This window comes from Thalassophryne amazonica, chromosome 8, assembly GCF_902500255.1.
Source record: "Thalassophryne amazonica chromosome 8, fThaAma1.1, whole genome shotgun sequence".
NCBI lineage: Eukaryota > Metazoa > Chordata > Actinopteri > Batrachoidiformes > Batrachoididae > Thalassophryne > Thalassophryne amazonica.
Window position 1 is genome coordinate 12,998,683 of NC_047110.1, and position 19,853 is coordinate 13,018,535.

The window sequence follows — 19,853 nt, forward strand, 5'->3', positions numbered from 1 at the left end:
TCAGGAAGCTGAATTTTATATTTTTAATTAATTTATATCAAGTTATAGAGATTTGCTTTCAGTTTGAGTTTAAGGAAGATAACTTTAGATTTATTTATCTAAACTTGTGTCATTGGTGTGTCACTCAGACAGCAAAATTGAGAGGTTATTTAAAAATAAATCCTTCAAAGAGCAAAATTAAAAGGTTACACACGTTTTATACAGAACAGAGGAGAAGAAAATTGCCTGTATTTCTTTCAACCTGAGCTTCTATCCTATGAATCAACAGCTGCCTGCTCATTTAAAATCACTGAAACGAATGAGACAACCCAATTTAAATGAGAAATGCTGCTTTTAACAACCTGGACTTCATCTCTGGCATAAAATACGGTCGTTTACTCATCAATATAACTTTGGTGTCATTTGGAGTCTGTGGTTCAGATGATGTTTCCAGTTTAAAATCAGAACCTTAGAAATTAGAACTTCTTGTGGTGGTACACAGTGCCACCTACTGTACAGGAGAGACCTAGCAACTCTTCAACCAGACGTGTGGTGCTGTGACGTGACAATCATCTGTGTCCAATCAGATTTCAGGGAGGTCCAGTGCAACCCGGGCCTTCGCTGTAGCTCCACCCATGCCAGGAAGTGTTCAATATTTGACATTTTCTGTTTCACTGTGGACTCAAAATTTGGCACTTGCTGTTTGAGTGTGAGCTTGCCACTGAGTTTCTGCGAAATTCCACAAAATCTTCTCTGTCAATCCCCTAAGTGCTTGACATTTAACATTTCCTGTTTCACTGTGGACTCAAAATTTGGCACTTCGTATTTGGGACTCCCTGTACCATGAGTGAGCTTCACGCCACTTCGCTCGTATAAGATGTCACAGTTGACAGTGCGTGTCAGAGCACAAACCAAGGACGAAGTCATAGGAATTGTCTGTAGACCTCCAAGACAGGATTATCTCGAGGCACAAATCTGGGGAAGGGGAAGGAAACTTTGCTGCTTGGAAGGTCCCAATGAGCACAGTGGCCTCCATCATCTGTAAATGGAAGAATTTCTGATCCACCAGGACTCTTCCTAGAGCTGCCGCCCGTCCAAATTGAGCAATCAGGGATCAATCAATCAATCAATTTTTTTTTTATATAGCGCCAAATCACAACAAACAGTTGCCCCAAGGCGCTCTATATTGTAAGGCAAGGCCATACAATAATGATGTAAAACCCCAACGGTCAAAACGACCCCCTGTGAGCAAGCACTTGGCTACAGTGGGAAGGAAAAACTCCCTTTTAACAGGAAGAAACCTCCAGCAGAACCAGGCTCAGGGAGGGGCAGTCTTCTGCTGGGACTGGTGGGGCTGAGGGAGAGAACCAGGAAAAAGACATGCTGTGGAGGAGAGCAGAGATCGATCACTAATGATTAAATGCAGAGTGGTGCATACAGAGCAAAAAGAGAAAGAAACAGTGCATCATGGGAACCCCCCAGCAGTCTACGTCTATAGCAGCATAACTAAGGGATGGTTCAGGGTCACCTGATCCAGCCCTAACTATAAGCTTTAGCAAAAAGGAAAGTTTTAAGCCTAATCTTAAAAGTAGAGAGGGTGTCTGTCTCCCTGATCTGAATTGGGAGCTGGTCCACAGGAGAGGAGCCTGAAAGCTGAAGGCTCTGCCTCCCATTCTACTCTTACAAACCCTAGGAATTACAAGTAAGCCTGCAGTCTGAGAGCGAAGCGCTCTATTGGGGTGATATGGTACTACGAGGTCCCTAAGATAAGATGGGACCTGATTATTCAAAACCTTATAAGTAAGAAGAAGAATTTTAAATTATATTCTAGAATTAACAGGAAGCCAATGAAGAGAGGCCATATGGGTGAGATATGCTCTCTCCTTCTAGTCCCCGTCAGCACTCTAGCTGCAGCATTTTGAATTAACTGAAGGCTTTTTAGGGAACTTTTAGGACAACCTGATAATAATGAATTACAATAGTCCAGCCTAGAGGAAATAAATGCATGAATTAGTTTTTCAGCATCACTCTGAGACAAGACCTTTCTGATTTTAGAGATATTGCGTAAATGCAAAAAAGCAGTCCTACATATTTGTTTATATGCGCTTTGAATGACATATCCTGATCAAAAATGACTCCAAGATTTCTCACAGTATACTAGAGGTCAGGGTAATGCCATCCAGAGTAAGGATCTGGTTAGACACCATGTTTCTAAGATTTGTGGGGCCAGGTACAATAACTTCAGTTTATCTGAGTTTAAAAAGCAGGAAATTAGAGGTCATCCATGTCTTTATGTCTGTAAGACAATCCTGCAGTTTAGCTAATTGGTGTGTGTCGTCTGGCTTCATGGATAGATAAAGCGGGTATCATCTGCGTAACAATGAAAATTTTAAGCAATACCGTCTAATAATACTGCCTAAGGAAGCTATATAAAGTGAATAAAATTGGTCCTAGCACAGAACCTTGTGGAACTCCATAATTAACTTTAGTCTGTGAAGAAGATTCCCCATTTACATGAACAAATTGTAATCTATTAGACAAATATGATTCAAACCACCGCAGCGCAGTGCCTTTAATACCTATGGCATGCTCTAATCTCTGTAATAAAATTTTATGGTCAACAGTATCAAAAGCAGCACTGAGGTCTAACAGAACAAGCACAGAGATGAGTCCACTGTCCGAGGCCATAAGAAGATCATTTGTAACCTTCACTAATGCTGTTTCTGTACTATGATGAATTCTAAAACCTGACTGAAACTCTTCAAATAGACCATTCCTCTGCAGATGATCAGTTAGCTGTTTTACAACTACCCTTTCAAGAATTTTTGAGAGAAAAGGAAGGTTGGAGATTGGCCTATAATTAGCTAAGATAGCTGGGTCAAGTGATGGCTTTTAAGTAATGGTTTAATTACTGCCACCTTAAAAGCCTGTGGTACATAGCCAACTAACAAAGATAGATTGATCATATTTAAGATCGAAGCATTAAATAATGGTAGGGCTTCCTTGAGCAGCCTGGTAGGAATGGGGTCTAATAAACATGTTGATGGTTTGGATGAAGTAACTAATGAAAATAACTCAGACAGAACAATCGGAGAGAAAGAGTCTAACCAATACCGGCATCACTGAAGCAGCCAAAGATAACGATACGTCTTTGGGATGGTTATGAGTAATTTTTTCTCTAATAGTTAAAATTTTGTTAGCAAAGAAAGTCATGAACTCATTACTAGTTAAAGTTAATGGAATACCTCAGCTCAATAGAGCTCTGACTCTTTGTCAGCCTGGCTACAGTGCTGAAAAGAAACCTGGGTTGTTCTTATTTTCTTCAATTAGTGATGAGTAGAAAGATGTCCTAGCTTTACGGAGGGCTTTTTTATAGAGCAACAGACTCTTTTTCCAGGCTAAGTGAAGATCTTCTAAATTAGTGAGACGCCATTTCCTCTCCAACTTACGGGTTATCTGCTTTAAGCTACGAGTTTGAGAGTTATACCATGGAGTCAGACACTTCTGATTTAAAGCTCTCTTTTTCAGAGGAGCTACAGCATCCAAAGCTGTCTTCAATGAGGATGTAAAACTATTGACGAGATACTCTATCTCCCTCACAGAGTTTAGGTAGCTACTCTGCACTGTGTTGTTATATGGCATTAGAGAACATAAAGAAGGAATCATATCCTTAAACGTAGTTACAGCGCTTTCTGAAAGACTTCTAGTGTAATGAAACTTATTCCCTACTGCTGGGTAGTCCATCAGAGTAAATAAGTCAGAACAAGATCTAAGATATGATTAAAGTGGTGGGTGGACTCATTTACTTTTTGAGCAAAGCCAATAGAGTCTAATAATAGATTAAATGCAGTGTTGAGGCTGTCATTCTCAGCATCTGTGTGGATGTTAAAATCGCCCACTATAATTATCTTATCTGAGGTAAGCACTAAGTCAGACAAAAGGTCTGAAAATTCACAGAGAAACTCACAGTAACGACCAGGTGGACGATAGATAATAACAAATAAAACTGGTTTTTGGGACTTCCAATTTGGATGGACAAGACTAAGAGACAAGCTTTCAATGAATTAAAGCTCTGTCTGGGTTTTGATTAATTAATAAGCTGGAATGGAAGATTGCTGCTAATCCACCGCCCCGGCCCGTGCTACGAGCATTCTGACAGTTAGTGTGACTCGGGGGTGTTGACTCATTTAAGCTAACATATTCATCCTGCTGTAACCAGGTTTCTGTTAGGCAGAATAAATCAATATGTTGATCAATTATTATATCATTTACCAACAGGGACTTAGAAGAGAGAGACCTAATGTTTAATAGACCACATTTAACTGTTTTAGTCTGTGGTGCAGTTGAAGGTGCTACATTATTTTTTCTTTTTGAATTTTTATGCTTAAATAGATTTTTGCTGGTTATTGGTAGTCTGGGAGCAGGCACCGTCTCTACGGGGATGGGGTAATGAGGGGATGGCAGGGGGAGAGAAGCTGCAGAGAGGTGTGTAAGACTACAACTCTGCTTCCTCGTCCCAACCCTGGATAGTCACGGTTTGGAGGATTTAAGAAAATTAGCCAGATTTCTAGAAATGAGAGCTGCTCCATCCAAAGTGGGATGGATGCCGTCTCTCCTAACAAGACCAGGTTTTCCCCAGAAGCTTTGCCAATTATCTATGAAGCCCACCTCATTTTTGGACACCACTCAGACAGCCAGCAATTCAGGAGAACATGCGGCTAAACATGTCACTCCCGGTCTGATTGGGGAGGGGCCCAGAGAAAACTACAGAGTCCGACATTGTTTTTGCAAAGTTACACACCGATTTAATGTTAATTTTAGTGACCTCCGATTGGCGTAACCGGGTGTCATTACTGCCGACGTGAATTACAATCTTACCAAATTTACGCTTAGCCTTAACCAGCAGTTTCAAATTTCCTTCAATGTCGCCTGCTCTGGCTCCCGGAAGACAATTGACTATGGTTGCTGGTGTCGCTAACTTCACATTTCTCAAAACAGAGTCGCCAATAACCAGAGTTTGATCCTCGGCGGGTGTGTCGTCGAGTGGGGAAAAACGGTTAGAAATGTGAACGGGTTGGCGGTGTACACGGGGCTTCTGTTTAGGGCTACGCTTCCTCCTCACAGTCACCCAGTCAGCCTGCTTTCCCGGCTGCTCGGGATCTGCCAGGGGGGCACTAACGGCGGCTAAGCTACCTTGGTCCGCACCGACTACAGGGGCCTGGCTAGCTGTAGAATTTTCCACGGTGCGGAGCCGAGTCTCCAATTCGCCCAGCCTGGCCTCCAAAGCTACGAATAAGCTACACTTATTACAAGTACCATTACTGCTAAAGGAGGCCGAGGAATAACTAAACATTTCACACCCAGAGCAGAAAAGTGCGGGAGAGACAGGAGAAGCCGCCATGCTAAATCGGCTAAGAGCTAGTAGCTACGCTAAGCTAGCGGATTCCTAAAAACACGCAAAGTGAATAATGTGTAAATAATTTAGAGGTGATTCAGCAGAAGGAGTGCTTTAGTTAAGGCACGTAAAGATTACACTGGGAAACAAATCGTAATCTAGATAACTAGATCAATCTAACTGCGCAGATTAAACAGCTAACAGATACAGAAAAACACCGCTGTGCTCCGGAACAGGAAGTGATACAATACCGCAGTGAGAGCCAACCACCAGGGATGAAGGGCCTTAGTCAGGGAGGTGACCAAGAACCCAATGGTCACTCTGTCAGAGCTCCAGCATTCCTCTGGGGAGAGAGGAGAACCTTCCAGAAGGACAACCATCTTTGCAGCAATCCACCAATCAGACCTGTGTGGTAGTGTCCAGACAGAAGCCACTCCTTAGTAAAAGACACATGGCAGCCCACCTGGAGTTTGCCAAAAGGCACCTGAAGGACTTTCAGACCAGGAGAAACAAAATTCTCTGGTCTGATGAGACAAAGATTGAAGTCTTTGGCGTGAATGCCAGGCATCATATTTGGAGGAAACCAGTCACCATCCCTACAGTGAAGCATGGTGGTGTGAGACTAGTCAGGATTGAGGGACGGGTATCGAAAACCGGTTCCTGTTAAGTATTGATAAGAAATGATTCGATCCACTGACATCAGTAGCCTTTCTGCTTACTGAGTCCCTTATCGGTCCTCCAGTTCACATTACACCGGAACAGCTGTTGTTTTTGATGTGAGGTTGTTTAGCGGGAAAATGATCATTTCTGTATGTTGATTTCTTGAAGGTTGAAGCAACAAAGCAGCACTGCAACCCACTGCTTCGCTGGTTCTCTGCTTCGCTGCTTTTCAGAAGTGGCAGGTCTGCAATGTCATTATTATCTCCCCTCAAAGCCATTTAAAGATGTCAATCATGAGTCAGCTTTGCGCTGACTAAAGTCACTAACTGGGACTCTGTCTTGTGGGCAAGAAACGAGAATCGTCTTCCGTTTCATTCCTGTTTTGTGGGACAAACTGCACAACTCCAAATGCTGCGCGGCTCTCTGCTGAGCAAAGTTGGAAAGATAGATTTTGGTCGGAATTAATAACTTTAAAGCGAATCCCAATTTTAAATCAAATGACACCTTTCCAAACGTAATACAGACAGCAAACTACAACTGACCCAAACTGGTTTTTTTTTCCCTCAAATTCAAAATGAGACGTCCAACGTTCTTTATGAATTACATTGACATTGACGTGCAGCACAGCCGGCTGCAAGAGCTCAGCTTAGAGGCTATGGAGTTACATTTGCCTCATTTATACCTGAAAGGAAATGCTTTTGACAAAAACTACAATTTAATTTTCAATTTCAGTTTCAATTTATTTTCATTTATACAGCGCCAAATCACAACAGAGTTGCCTCAAGGCGCTTCACACAAGTAAGGTCTAACCTTACTAACCCCCAGAGCAGCAGTGGTAAGGAAAAACTCTGAGGAAGAAACCTCAAGCAGATCAGACTCAAAGGCGTGACCCTCTGCTTGGGCCATGCTACAGACATACACTACAGAACAATTCACAAAACGAATATACAGGAAAAGCTGTTGGTGCACAGGACAGAAGGGTCTCCAGCACAAATACCACACCCATCTCTGAATGGAGCTGCACCATAAACAGAGAGAAAAAACAGAATCAGGCATCAGAATGACAAGAAATACAGTACAATTTGTCAGCATTAAACAACAAGAAAAACAGGAAATACTAAGGTGATCGCCGGCCACTAGCCCTAAGCTTCACTAAAAGAGGTAAAGTTGAGGCCACAGCATGCGCCGTTTCCTAATAAAATGAATGAAAAGAGTAAAAATCGTAGAACTATACTATGCCAGTATGCTAGCCTTATGAAAGGGAAAATAAGTGCATCTTAAGTCTGGACATGAAAGTCTCCACAGAATCTGACTGTTTTATTTATACAGGGAGATCATTCCACAGAACAGGGGCACGATAAGAGAAAGCTCTATGACCTGCAGACTTCTTATTCACCCTAGGGACACAAAGTAGTCCTACACCCTGAGAATGCAAAGCCCGAGCCGGTACATAAGGTTTAATTAGGTTAGCTAGGTAGGGAGGTGCCAGTCCGTGAACAATTTTATAGACTAGTAGCAGAACCTTAAAACTACAGTGAGGAAAATAAGTATTTGAACACCCTGCGATTTTGCAAGTTCTCCCACTTAGAAATCATGGAGGAGTCTGAAATTTTCATCTTAGGTGCATGTCCACTGTAAGAGACATAATCAAAAAAAAAAAAAAAAAAAAAATCCGGAAATCACAATGTATTATTTTTTTAAATAATTTATTTGTATGTTATTGCTGCAAATAAGTATTTGAACACCTGTGAAAATGTTAATATTTGGTACAGTAGCCTTTGTTTGCAATTACAGAGGTCAAATATTTCCTGTAGTTTTTCACCAGGTTTGCACACACTGCAGCAGGGATTTTGGTCCACTCGGTCTATACGGTTGGGATGGTTTTCTTTGGAGTTGATTCCAAAAAGCTCTATTCTGGTCTCATCTGACCACATGACCTTCTCCCATGCCTCCTCTGGATCATCTAGATGGTCACTGGTGAACTTCAAACAGGCCTGGACATGTGCTGGCTTGAGCAGGGGGACCTTGCTGCCCTGCAGGATTTTAAACCATGACAGCATCATGTGTTACTAATGTAATCTTTGTGACTGTGGTCCCAGCTCTCGTCAGGTCATTGACCAGGTCCTCCTGTGTCATTTTGAGCTTTCTCAGAATCATCGTTACCCCACAAAGTGAGATCTTGCATGGAATCCCAGACCGAGGGAGACTGACAGTCATCTTGTGTTTCTTCCACTTTCTAATAAATAATCATAACAGTTGTTGTCTTCTGCCAAGCTGCTTGCCTGTTGTCCTGTAGTCCATCTCAGCCTTGTGCAGGTCTACAGTTTTGTCCCTGGTGTCCTTAGACAGCTCTTTGGTCTTGGCTATGGTGGACAGGTTGGAGTGTGACTGACTGTGTGTGTGAACAGGTGTCTTTTATACAGGTAACAAGTTCAAACAGGAGCAATTAATACAGGTAAAGAGTGCAGAATAAGAGGGCTTCTTAAAGAAAAATGAACAGGTCTGTGAGAGACAGAATTCTTGCTGGTTGGTAGGTGTTCCAATACTTATTTGCAGCAGTAACATACAAATAAATTATTAAAAAAAATCATATATTGTGATTTCCGGATTTTTTTTTTTTTTTTTTTTTTTTTTTTTTTTTTTTTTTTAGATTGTCTCTCACAGTGGACATGCACCTAAGATGAAAACTTCAGATCCCTCCATGATTTCTAAGTGGGAGAACTTGCAAAATCGCAGGGTGTTCAAATACTTATTTTCCTCACTATATATAGTTTTGTTTATTTTTATGCCCAGAGATCAAGGATCCAGTGACCAATTTCATATTTATTTACTTTAAGACCAAATAAAATGTTGTTGACATAGAAAACCTGTAAAGCCTAGTTTTAGTACACAGAAAATTCACAGGAGGTATTGATAAGGGAATTGATAAAGAATCGGATCGATAAGTGGAATCGATAATGATAAAATCTTATCAATACCCATCCCTACACGGTAAATTTTGCAGAGAAAAATTTACTCTGCTGGGATAACATTTGGTCCCAGTCCAAATAGAGTTAAATATACTCTATCACAGTGTAAAATCAACTCTTATTGGAGTAGAAAGACTTGATTTGCCAAGATGGTAGAGCTGATTTCACTATATAATAGAGTGTATATTACTCTATTTAGACTGGGACCAAATGTTATTCCGACAGAGTGTATCTTACTCAGCAAAACTTACTGTGTAGTCAGGATTGAGGGAAAGATGAATGCAGCAATGTACAGAGACATCCTGAATGAAAACCTGCTCCAGATCGCTCTTGACCTCAGACTGGGGCGATGGTTCATCTTTCAGCAGGACAATGACCCTAAGCACACAGTCAAGATATCAAAAGAGTGGCTTTAGGAAAACTCTGTGAATGTCCTTGAGTGGCCCAGCCAGAGTCCAGATCTGAATCTGATTGAACATCTCTGGAGAGATCTGAAAATGGTTGTGCACCGATGCTCTCCATCCAACCTCATGGAGCTTGAGAGGTGATGCAAAGAAGAATGGGCAAAACTGCCCAAAGAGGTGCACCAAGCTTGTGGCATCATATTCAAGAAGACTTGAGGCTGTAATTGCTGCCAAAAGTACATCAACAAAGTATTGAGCAAAGGGTGTGAATACTTATGTAGGAGTCATTTCTTAAATGGACTGCATTTATATAGCACTTTTTCTTCTCCATCTGTTGCTCAAAGCACTTTACAATTACGCCTCACATTCACCCGTTCACACAAACACACTCACACACCAGTGTCCGGGTGCTGCCATGCATGGTGCTCACATGAGCAACTTTGGGGATTAACCTTGCCCAAGGACCCTTAGTGATTTTCCAGTCAAGCTGGGGTTTGAACTGAGGATCCTCTGGTCTCAAGCCCAGGGCTTTACCACTAGACCATCTCCTCCTCTGTTTATTTTTTTTTTTTTACTAAATTTCAAAAATCAAAAAAAACTTTTATCATGTTGTCATTATGTGGTGTTGTGAGTCGTATTTTAAGGGGGAAATTAATTTACTTCATTTTGGAATAAGGCTGTAACATATCAAAATGTGTAAAAAGTGAAGTGCTGTGAATACTTTCCGGATGCACTGTGCGTAATGCTCCCTTTACCCAGATTGGTAGTTGCTGGTCACATTGCTCAACTTTTGCACAAAATGCACTTCTCGTCTCGCCTTGCCTAGATGACAGCATCATGTCCACTTTCGTATCTGTAAAACACTCATTTTGATTGACAGTGAGTAGCAGCTCGTTGCTTTGCCTCTGTCTCTTGTAGCTAATGTGACCAAGGGGTGATTCGGTCCCAACCATGCTTGATGAAACTATTCTGTCAGAGTGTTCTCTGCAGGACAAACTATGTAATGTCACATTTCCAACAGCCAAACTCACTCAGTTACCCACTCATCTTCAGCCGCTTGTCCAAGATCAGGTCACGGGGAGCTGGAGCCAATCCCAGCAGTCACAGGGTGTGAGGCAGGGTACACCCTGGACGCCAGTCTGTCACTTGGCCACATATGCACAAATAAACACAATCACACCTGCCTACGGACACTTTAAAGTTTCCCGTTCACCTAACCTGCATGTTTTTGGATGAGGGAGGAAGCCGGAGCACCCGGAGAGAATCCTCGCAAACATGGGGAGAACATGCAAACTCCACACAGAAAGGAAACAGGCGGGAATCGATCCCATGATCTTCTGGCTTCGAAGCAACCATGCTAACCACTAACTCACCATGCTGCCAACAGCCAAACTGTTTTTTTTTTTTCTGCATTCTTTATTTGGTAAATTAAAAGTCTTTATATACCGATGAGCTGATATTATCTACCAACTGATATACTGGCTGGACATTTTACTGGTGAAACTAGTTCAGGCTAACCTGAAAAGTTTAAATCATGATGATGATGATGATGTGGTGTTTTGTTTGGTTTCTGGGCAGAGAAATGGACCCCAACAGTGTTTAGGTCCTGATTGATTTGTATATTTTAATCCTGTTTGTCCAGATAAATATGAAGTTTTATTGACATCATGATTCAGTCCCTGATGGAGATCCAGGATGCGTCCGTCACAGCTGTCCTGTTCAAACGTACTCAACAGGAAGGCCTGTGGCTGTCAGGGACATTTTGATTGTTCATCATGTTCATGTGATTTCTCGTCTGTCTTCTTCCTCAGTGAGGTTCAGAAGAGTTTCCCTGAAGAAAACCAGGTGGCGATCTGGAACCAAATGCAGAGCAAACAGAAACTAACACACCAACATGCTTTTCAACAATATGCACAGTGTACTTATTTGTTTGGGCATCATGGTTCATCATGCTACAATATAAAAAAAATGATTAAACAATAGGATTATTTTCTGTAAATCAAACAAAAACAGTTCTCAACTTATTTTGATGGTGTTATGCAGTTTATTTCACACTGACATACAGTGAAGCCTGGTTCACACAAAGTGTGGCAAACTGCTGGCATGTGTGCTCACGGTGTGTGTCAACCAGCCGGTTTGTGTTCACGTTGTGTGCAAACCAGCTTGTTTGCAGCAGTGTTGTATAAAGTAAAATCACACTTAAGTAAAAGTACAGATACCCATTAAAAAAAATGACTTTGGTAGAAGTTCAAGTCACCGATTGAAATGCTACTCAAGTAAAAGTCTTAAAGTATCTAGTATTTATTGTACTTAAGGATAACAAGTAATGTACAACTAAATGTACTCAAGTATTGAAAGTAAAAGTACATTTAACAAACTGATTTTTTTTATATTACAAAGTTTATCTAGGCTTGTAAATGCTTGGTAGTATTAGTCAAAATACTGAAAATTGTGCACATCACACAAAAACACTTCAGAAACAAGGTTTCAAAACCTAAACGAGAGTAGGCTACTCACTAGGTGTTCACAAGAAACACTTACCGTATTTATTTCTACATGTATTTATTTATTTTCATTGTTACATGGTTTTATCTTTTCTGTTGTGTTTTGTTTCATTAGGTTCTTTTTGTCTCTTTCTCTAAAATTGTATTGTAACATTATTAGTCTATTATTATTGACTATTATTGTCTATTATGTAGACTATTATTGTTGTTGCTATTATTAATATATGAATAAAAATAAATTAAAAAAATTACAATTTGACTCTTTTACGACAACGAACACTGAGCCATTAATTATACAGAAAACAAATCAACACAAACGTGCTGATGTGAACAGCTTAATGCTAACTTTAACATTGAAAACGCCATAGACATGCTAACGCGTTAGCATCGGCCCCGTTTTTAAGTTATAAAATAAATCTATCAACTGTTTCAGAAGACCATAACAGGTCGGTTTAACTTAAAAATATTAAATATTACTCACAGACATATGCTCTTCAGGGTTTTAGCAGGGAAAAATTAGGATAAAGCGAAATTAAACAATGAATCCACGAATCATAGATCAAAGCACTGCTTCGATCTGCGAATCACTGCTTCGATTGGTTCAAGGTTCAAAGCAAAGCCACGCTGCAGAAAAGTTGATTACAGACCCGCTGCAGGTCTGTAATCAATGTAGAGAAATGATCATTTTCCTGACAAACACCCAGTGCGCAACTGCAAAAAAGCCTACTGGACATGCCTCATGACAAATCGGCCTGACTTCATTGCAGTCACTAGTTGTCTCTGGGTGAAAACACGACTGTTTTCGTGTGTGTGTGTGTGTTTTTGTTTTTTGTTTGGTTTTGTTGCGAGTAACGGCATGGCACATAGAAAATGTATTGGAGTAGAAGTATGCAATTAACGTCGGAAATGTAGCGAAGTAAAAGTGAAAGTAAGCTGAATTTTAAAAACTCAAATAAAGTACAAAGTCTCCCAAAATGTACTTAAGTACAGTAGTGAAGTATTTTTACTACGTTATTATGCAACACTGGTTTGCAGTCATGTTGTGTGTAAACCAGTTAGTTTGTGTTCACATTGGGCCTCATGTATCAATGTGCGTACAGCGATATTTGAGCGTATATGGGGTGTACGCCAAAACGGCTGCGCTACTTGGCATTTATCAATGTGGTTGTTGGCGTACGCTGCACTGAAAATATACACCAGGTCAAGAGGTGGCATAAATTATACACCAAAATGAACCAGCGCTGGAATCCACATAAAAATGAAAATGATCTACATGATAAACAGTGCCATTATACAAATCAATGCATATGTTACATAAATAACACTTTCCTGATTATACTACATAATAATTAATACAAATCCCGCTTTTGCGGGATTGTTGGTCTCGAGCACGATCCGTGGCCACAGCGCTGACTGCAAAGAAAGCGCTGCTCGCCTTTTTCTCCAGACTTCGAGCCTGGAGCCAGAGCAGCGCTGAGCTTAACTTTATGTGGTGTGATCGTTTTAGACTATGAAATTGATAATAACAACTGTAGTGTTCTCATTCCCTTCGCCCGTGCTGCAATCAGGTTGTGTCGTCTCCATTCGTTTGTTACAATAAAATAAATAAAGAAATACATTTTAAAAATAAAGAAATCTGAAAAATTAGGCGTGTCTTATTAATTGAGCGAGCAAATATCCACGTCAAGAATTATTGACATGTGAAAAGAGAATACAGTGGTCCCTCGCTATAACGCAGTTCACTTTTCGCGGCCTCGCAGTTTCGCGGATTTTTTTAGTCCAATTTTGCATGCCTTTTTTTACAGTGCATTGTGGTCTGCGTGTCTGTTTATAAGAATCTTCTCGCCCAGAAGAAAAAAGAGCACCAACAACTACTCTTAACTGTGTTTGTCACTCGGAAAAAGACACCTGCAGCCAGGTGTGAGTGGAAAAAGGCGCGACAGTGGCGCAGCGCCAGGACGAAGAGGCGCGATGAGAGGAACTGTGAACTGGTGAGTCACTATTAATAATTTCTTATGTGTCCAACCTCGTATGTTGATCGTTAAAATTAAATTTGTTAGTTCTAAAAGCCATCATAATTATTTACAGGAAAACATTCTATTTTTATTTCTCAAACAAATGTTTGGGCCTGAAAACAGTTTGGTCTTATTTTTCTACTAAGGTTTGAACTTTGAGAGTGTTTACACACGAGAGAAAAGTGAGAAAATGTTAATGCCTGATTGAGAAAAGTGTATAAAGTGGGTTTTTACAGGGTTTTTACAGCTTTAAAACGTCTATAATAATTGTAAAAAAATAACGCTGACTACGTCGCGGACTTCGCTTTTTGCGGACTATTTTTAGAACGTAACTCCCGCGATAAACGAGGGACCACTGTAACACTTTTTTGATTATACTACAAAACAATTAATACGACGGCCGCTTTTGACGCTCTATTGGCACGCGTCGTGATTGGTGGAGTTCTTTTTCTTTGCCGTCTTCCTGGCTTCCATGTCGTAAAATGAGGGTGCGTGTGAAGCGGAGTCTGAATATTTATGGGCGTGTTTATTATAATTACGATTGTTTTCACCCGCCGCATTTATCAAGGTCACGTCAGGCGTATGCCAGAAATGGGCAGGTGCGCACTGCTTGATACATGTCACGGCAACTTTGGTGTACTTCAAATTTACACCACAAGTGCGCAACTTTGATACATGAGGCCCATTGTGTGGAAACCAGCTGGTTTGCGTTCACGTTGTGTGGAAACCAGCTGGTTTGCGTTCACGTTGTGTGGAAACCAGCTGGTTTGCGTTCACGTTGTGTGGAAACCAGCTGGTTTGTGTTCACAACGGGCCTCGTGTATCAATGTTGTGCACTTCTGGCGTAAATTTACGGTGTAAACTTGAAATACACCAAAGTCGCCATGACATGTATCAAGCAGTGCGCACCTGCCCATTTCTGGCATACGCCTGACGTGATCTCGATAAATGCGGCGGGTGGAAACGATCGTAATTATAATAAACACGCTCATAAATATTCAGACTCCGCTTCAGACACACCCTCATTTTACGACATGGAAGCCGGGAAGACGGCAATGAAAAAGAACTTCACCAATCATGACGCGTGCCAATAGAGCGTCAAAAGCGGCCGTCGTATCAATTGTTTTGTAGTATATAATCAATAAAGTGTTACAGTGGTCCCTCAATAATCGCTGGAGTTACGTTCTAAAAAATAGCCCGTAATATACGAAACCGCAACGTTAGGCAGCGTTATTTTTTACAATTATTATAGACGTTTCAAAGCTGTAAAACCCCTCACTACACAGTTTATACACTTTCTCAATCAGGCATGAACATTTTCTCACTTTTCTTCAAACCTTAGTAGGAAAATAATACCAAACTGTTTTCAGGCCCAAACATTTGTTTGAGAAATAAAATAGAAAGTTTTCCTATAAATAATTATGATGGCATTTAGAACTAACAAATTAATTTTAACGATCAACGTACGAGGTCGGACACATAAGAAATTATTAATAGTGACTGACCAGTATTTCATAGATCGGGCCTCTGCGTCCTGACGCCGCGCCTTTTTCCACTCACACCTGGCTGCAGGTGTTTGTTTCCGAGTGACAAACACAGTTATGAGTAGTTGTTGGCGCTCTTTTCTCTTCTGGGCAACAAGATTCTTATAAACAGATATGCAGAACACTGTAAAAAAAAGGCATGCAAAATTAGACTAAATACTCCGCGAGACTCCGAGGCCACGACAGGTGAACGGCGTTATAGCGAGGGACCACTGTATTCTCTTTTCACATGTCAATAATTCTTGACATGTGGATATTTGCTCACTCAATTAATAAGACACGTCTATTCTGTCAGATTTCTTTATTTTTTAAATGTATTTCTGTATTTATTTTATTGTGACAACCAAATGGAGACGACAAAACCCGGTTGCAGCACGGGCGAATTAAGGGAATGACGAAACTACAGTTGTTATTATCAATTTCATAGTCTAAAACGATCACACCACATGAAGTTAAGCTCAGTGCTGCTTTGGCTCCAGGCTCGAAGTCTGGAGAAAAAGGCGAGCAGCGCTTTCTTTATAGTGGGCACTGGAACTGGGCAGGTGTGCACTGCTTGATACATGTCACGGCGACTTTGGTGTATTTCAAGTTTACGCTGTAAATTTACGCCACAAGTGCACAACATTGATACATGAGGCCCATTGCGTGTAAACCAGCTGGTTTGCAGTCACGTTGTGTGTAAACGAGCCGGCTTGTGTTCATGTTGCGTGTAAATGAGCTGGTTTGTGTTCACATTGTTTGTAAACCAGCTGTTTTGTGTTCACGTTGCGTATAAACCAGCTGGTTTGGAGTCATGTTGCGTGTGTACACCAGCCAGTTTGCGTTAACACTGTGTGTAAACCAGCTGGTTTGTGTTCATGTTGTGTGTAAACCAGCTGGTTTGCACTCATTTTGTATAATACATTTAGTAATTATGACATCAAACATGGCGGTAGGGCACAGGCGCTGCAGAAAGGGGAGGAGCCATCCCATCTGGCCCGGTGTGTAAATAAGTTTGGGCTTTGTGGCGAACAGGGCGTGGCACATGTTGTCTAGTACAGGACTCAGATCCTCTGCTGATTTTTTGGCCATTTTGGACAGATGACTGGGGAGAGACTTGATGTACGCCTCCCCATAATCCTCTCGGACATCGGAGGACATATGTCTCATTATCTCGTCTCGAAAGCGACTGATGTCTTCACCTTTACTGAAGATATCTAAATGGACAAAACACAAAGTTGTGGTTTATTTCAAACTCAGCACCTGTATTTATCACAGCAAAGGTTAAAAAAAAAAAAAAAAAAAATCACTTTTTGACAGTTCATTGCTTTTAAACATAATGTTTTCCTCTTTCTAACTTACTGGTATAATTTGTGCTTCTGACAAATAATTTTGACCCCAGTTACAATGTTTCTTTTGATCTTGTTTGTGGATTTATTTGTTAGTAGGATTATTCTGAAATGATTTACACAAACCACTGAAAAGGTCTCATCTGAAACAAAACCATTATTTCTCATTCAAACGTGTGGAACCAGTAATTTAATGTTAACGTAATGCTTCAGGATTACTAGTTCTGGGCCTTTAGCCTCCTTTATACTTATTTAATTTCCACCTCCCTGTCATTAAAGTTTAGGCATAGTTTGACCACCAGAGGGCGCCACAGTGCATTCATGTTCTGCAGCCCACCTTCCACACAAATCTGAGGTTTTGTGTTACAGGTTAATGGATGTCACTATTTTATTGAACTAATGAGACACCGGACACAGGATTGACCTGGTAATGACTTCTGACAGGTGAAGCACAATTATCCAGTACCCACAACTATGTGACCCACAACATACATACAGTGTGGAAAATAAGAGATTATGTCTCTCACAGTGGACATGCACCTAAGATGAAAATTTCAGACCTCTCCATGATTTCTAAGTGGGAGAACTTGCAAAACCGCAGGGTGTTCAAATACTTATTTTCCACACTGTACATACAGCAACAATAACACAACATACATGTGACATCAGACTACTACTGGTAGACTACTTTATCTGTGTGCTTACGGGACCCGTTGGACATGTCTTGGGATTATATAGGTGGTACATTGATTGTGTGTGTGTTTTGTGTGTTTTGTGCAACAGTTGTCTGCACTTGGATCAGGGCACTTATTATCTGGGTTATCGATTTGGATATTTGCTTGAGTGATTTCTTGCGGCTCTGGCTGCTTCTTGTTCTCTCTGGTCTGATGGACCATGGACTTGGGTGGGGTATGGACATATTTGTTGCTTCTGGTTCTCTCAGGTCTGATCGAGCATGCTCTTTCATGAGGTGGAAGATGAAATTTTTCCCTTGTTTCTGGTCTGATAGGCTATGACCACAAGCGGGGCATGGATCTGTTTGTGCACTTGGCCTGATGGACTATTCTCTTGGGGGAGGTGAAGGTGTGTTTGTTGCTCCTGGTTTTCTCTGGTCTGACGGACCATGCCCTCGGACAGGACCTGGACGTGTTTGTTGCCCCGGTTCTTTCTGGTCTGATGGACCATGCTCTTGGGTGGGGCCTGGACATGTTTGTTGACCCGGTTCTTTCTGGTCTGATGGACCATGCTCTCAGGCGGGGCCTGGACGTTCTTTGTTGCCCCAGTTCTTTCTGGTCTGTTGGTCCATGCTCTTGAGCAGTGCATGGGTGTGTTTGTTGTGTTTCCAAATGCTCTCTTCTCACTGGGTTTTTCACTGGCTGTTGCCATAAAAATAAAAATAAAGGAGTTCTGGTCAATGGACATGGTGTGTGAAGCGGCTGGGATGAGGATCAGCACCTCTAAATCTGAGGCCATGGTTCTCAACAGGAAACCAATGGATTGCCTACTCCTGGTAGGGAATACAGTCTTGCCCCAGGTGAAGGAGTTCAAGTACCTCGGGGTCTTGTTCACGAGTGAGGGGACAATGGAGTGTGAAATTGGCCGGAGAATCGGTGCAGCAGGGGCAGTGTTGCATTTGTGCTACCGTACTGTTGTGACGAAAAGGGAGCTGAGCCAAAAGGCGAAGCTCTTGATCTACTGGTCAATCTTTGTTCCTACTCTCACCTATGGTCATGAGGGTTGGTCATAACTGAAAGAACTAGATCGTGGGTACAAGTGGCCGAAATGGGCTTCCTCAGAAGGGTGGCTGGTGTGTCTCTTAGAGATAGGGTGAGAAGTTTGGTCATCCGTGGCAAGCTTGGAGTATAGCCGCTGCTCCTTTGCGTTGAAAGAAGCCAGCTGAGGTGGTTCAGGCATCTGGTAAGGACGCCTCCTGGGCGCCTCCCTAGGGAGGTGTTCCAGGCTCGTCCATCTGGGAGGAGATCCTGGGGAAGACCCACAACTAGGTGGAGAGATTAGATCTCCACACTGGCCTGGGAACGCCTCGGGATCCCCCAGTCAGAGGTGGTCAATGTGTCACGGGAAAGGGAAGTCTGGGGTCCCCTGCTGGAGCTGTTGCCCCCGCGACCCGAACCCGGAAAAGCGGTTGAAGATGAGTGAGTGAGTGAGTGAGTTTTGGTCGGTCACTGTTAAGACTGGTGCCGAAATAGAAAATCGTGAATATTTAGACAGGTTCAGGCATTTTGGGGACAAAGTTGGCAACCAGTCTTACTTTGTCAATTTGGGTGTGCCGAATTCAAATCTGCAATATGCCAAGTGCTATCTGACCTCTGTTGACCTCTAGAGGTCACTGAACTTTGTGACACTAAGCGCCCAATCGGAACCTAGTTTCTCAGCTTCATAAGCAATCAAATGCTATGAAGTGATGAATAAACTGAAAAAATGGCCATTGTATGTCAATTGTTTGGTGCTGAATTAAAATTTTCATTTTCAGAATTATATATGACCTCTGGTGACCTTTAGAGGTCACTGACCTGTAAAACAAAAAATGGCAACCTAAACACAGATTCTTGACTTAATAACCTGAAAAGGGTTCTCTGTGCAGACAGAAAGTTCCTTCAGAGGGTCCTTACTGCTTCTCAGGCTGGGAGGGATGTGAATTGGAGGAAATCTTGCAGTATGAATTACTGCCAACACCACCTTCTCTTGCTGACATGACACACAGTCTCTGATCTGGACAAAAGTCTATCATGATGGAGTCACTGCTCAGCAATGTACCCTGTCCTCAGACACTAGAAAGAGCTGAATTAGGCAGCAATGCAACCTTTGAGGATGCACAAGCAAATTTCGTTGTGTTGACTGGTGGTTGGCTCTCACTGCGGTATTGTATCACTTCCTGTTCCGGAGCACAGCGGTGTTTTGCTGTATCTGTTAGCTGTTTAATCTGCGCAGTTAGATTGATCTAGTTATCTAGATAACGATTTGGTTCCCAGTGTAATCTTCACGTGCCTTAACTAAAGCACTCCTTCTGCTGAATCACCTCTAAATTATTTACACA

The 19,853-nt window shown here is 41.7% G+C and overlaps 1 protein-coding gene across 1 annotated transcript in view; it reads right to left on the reverse strand.

The window, feature by feature from the left end:
* Positions 1–15,998: 15,998 nt before the first annotated feature.
* Positions 15,999–19,853, reverse strand: part of hsd17b2 (hydroxysteroid (17-beta) dehydrogenase 2) — a 139,487-nt gene continuing 135,632 nt past the window's right edge. Inside the window, exon 5 of the mRNA XM_034175750.1 lies at positions 15,999–16,666. Within this exon, the coding sequence (XP_034031641.1) occupies positions 16,326–16,666 (341 nt within the window). The 3' untranslated portion in view covers positions 15,999–16,325. The remainder of the gene's footprint in view (positions 16,667–19,853) is intronic.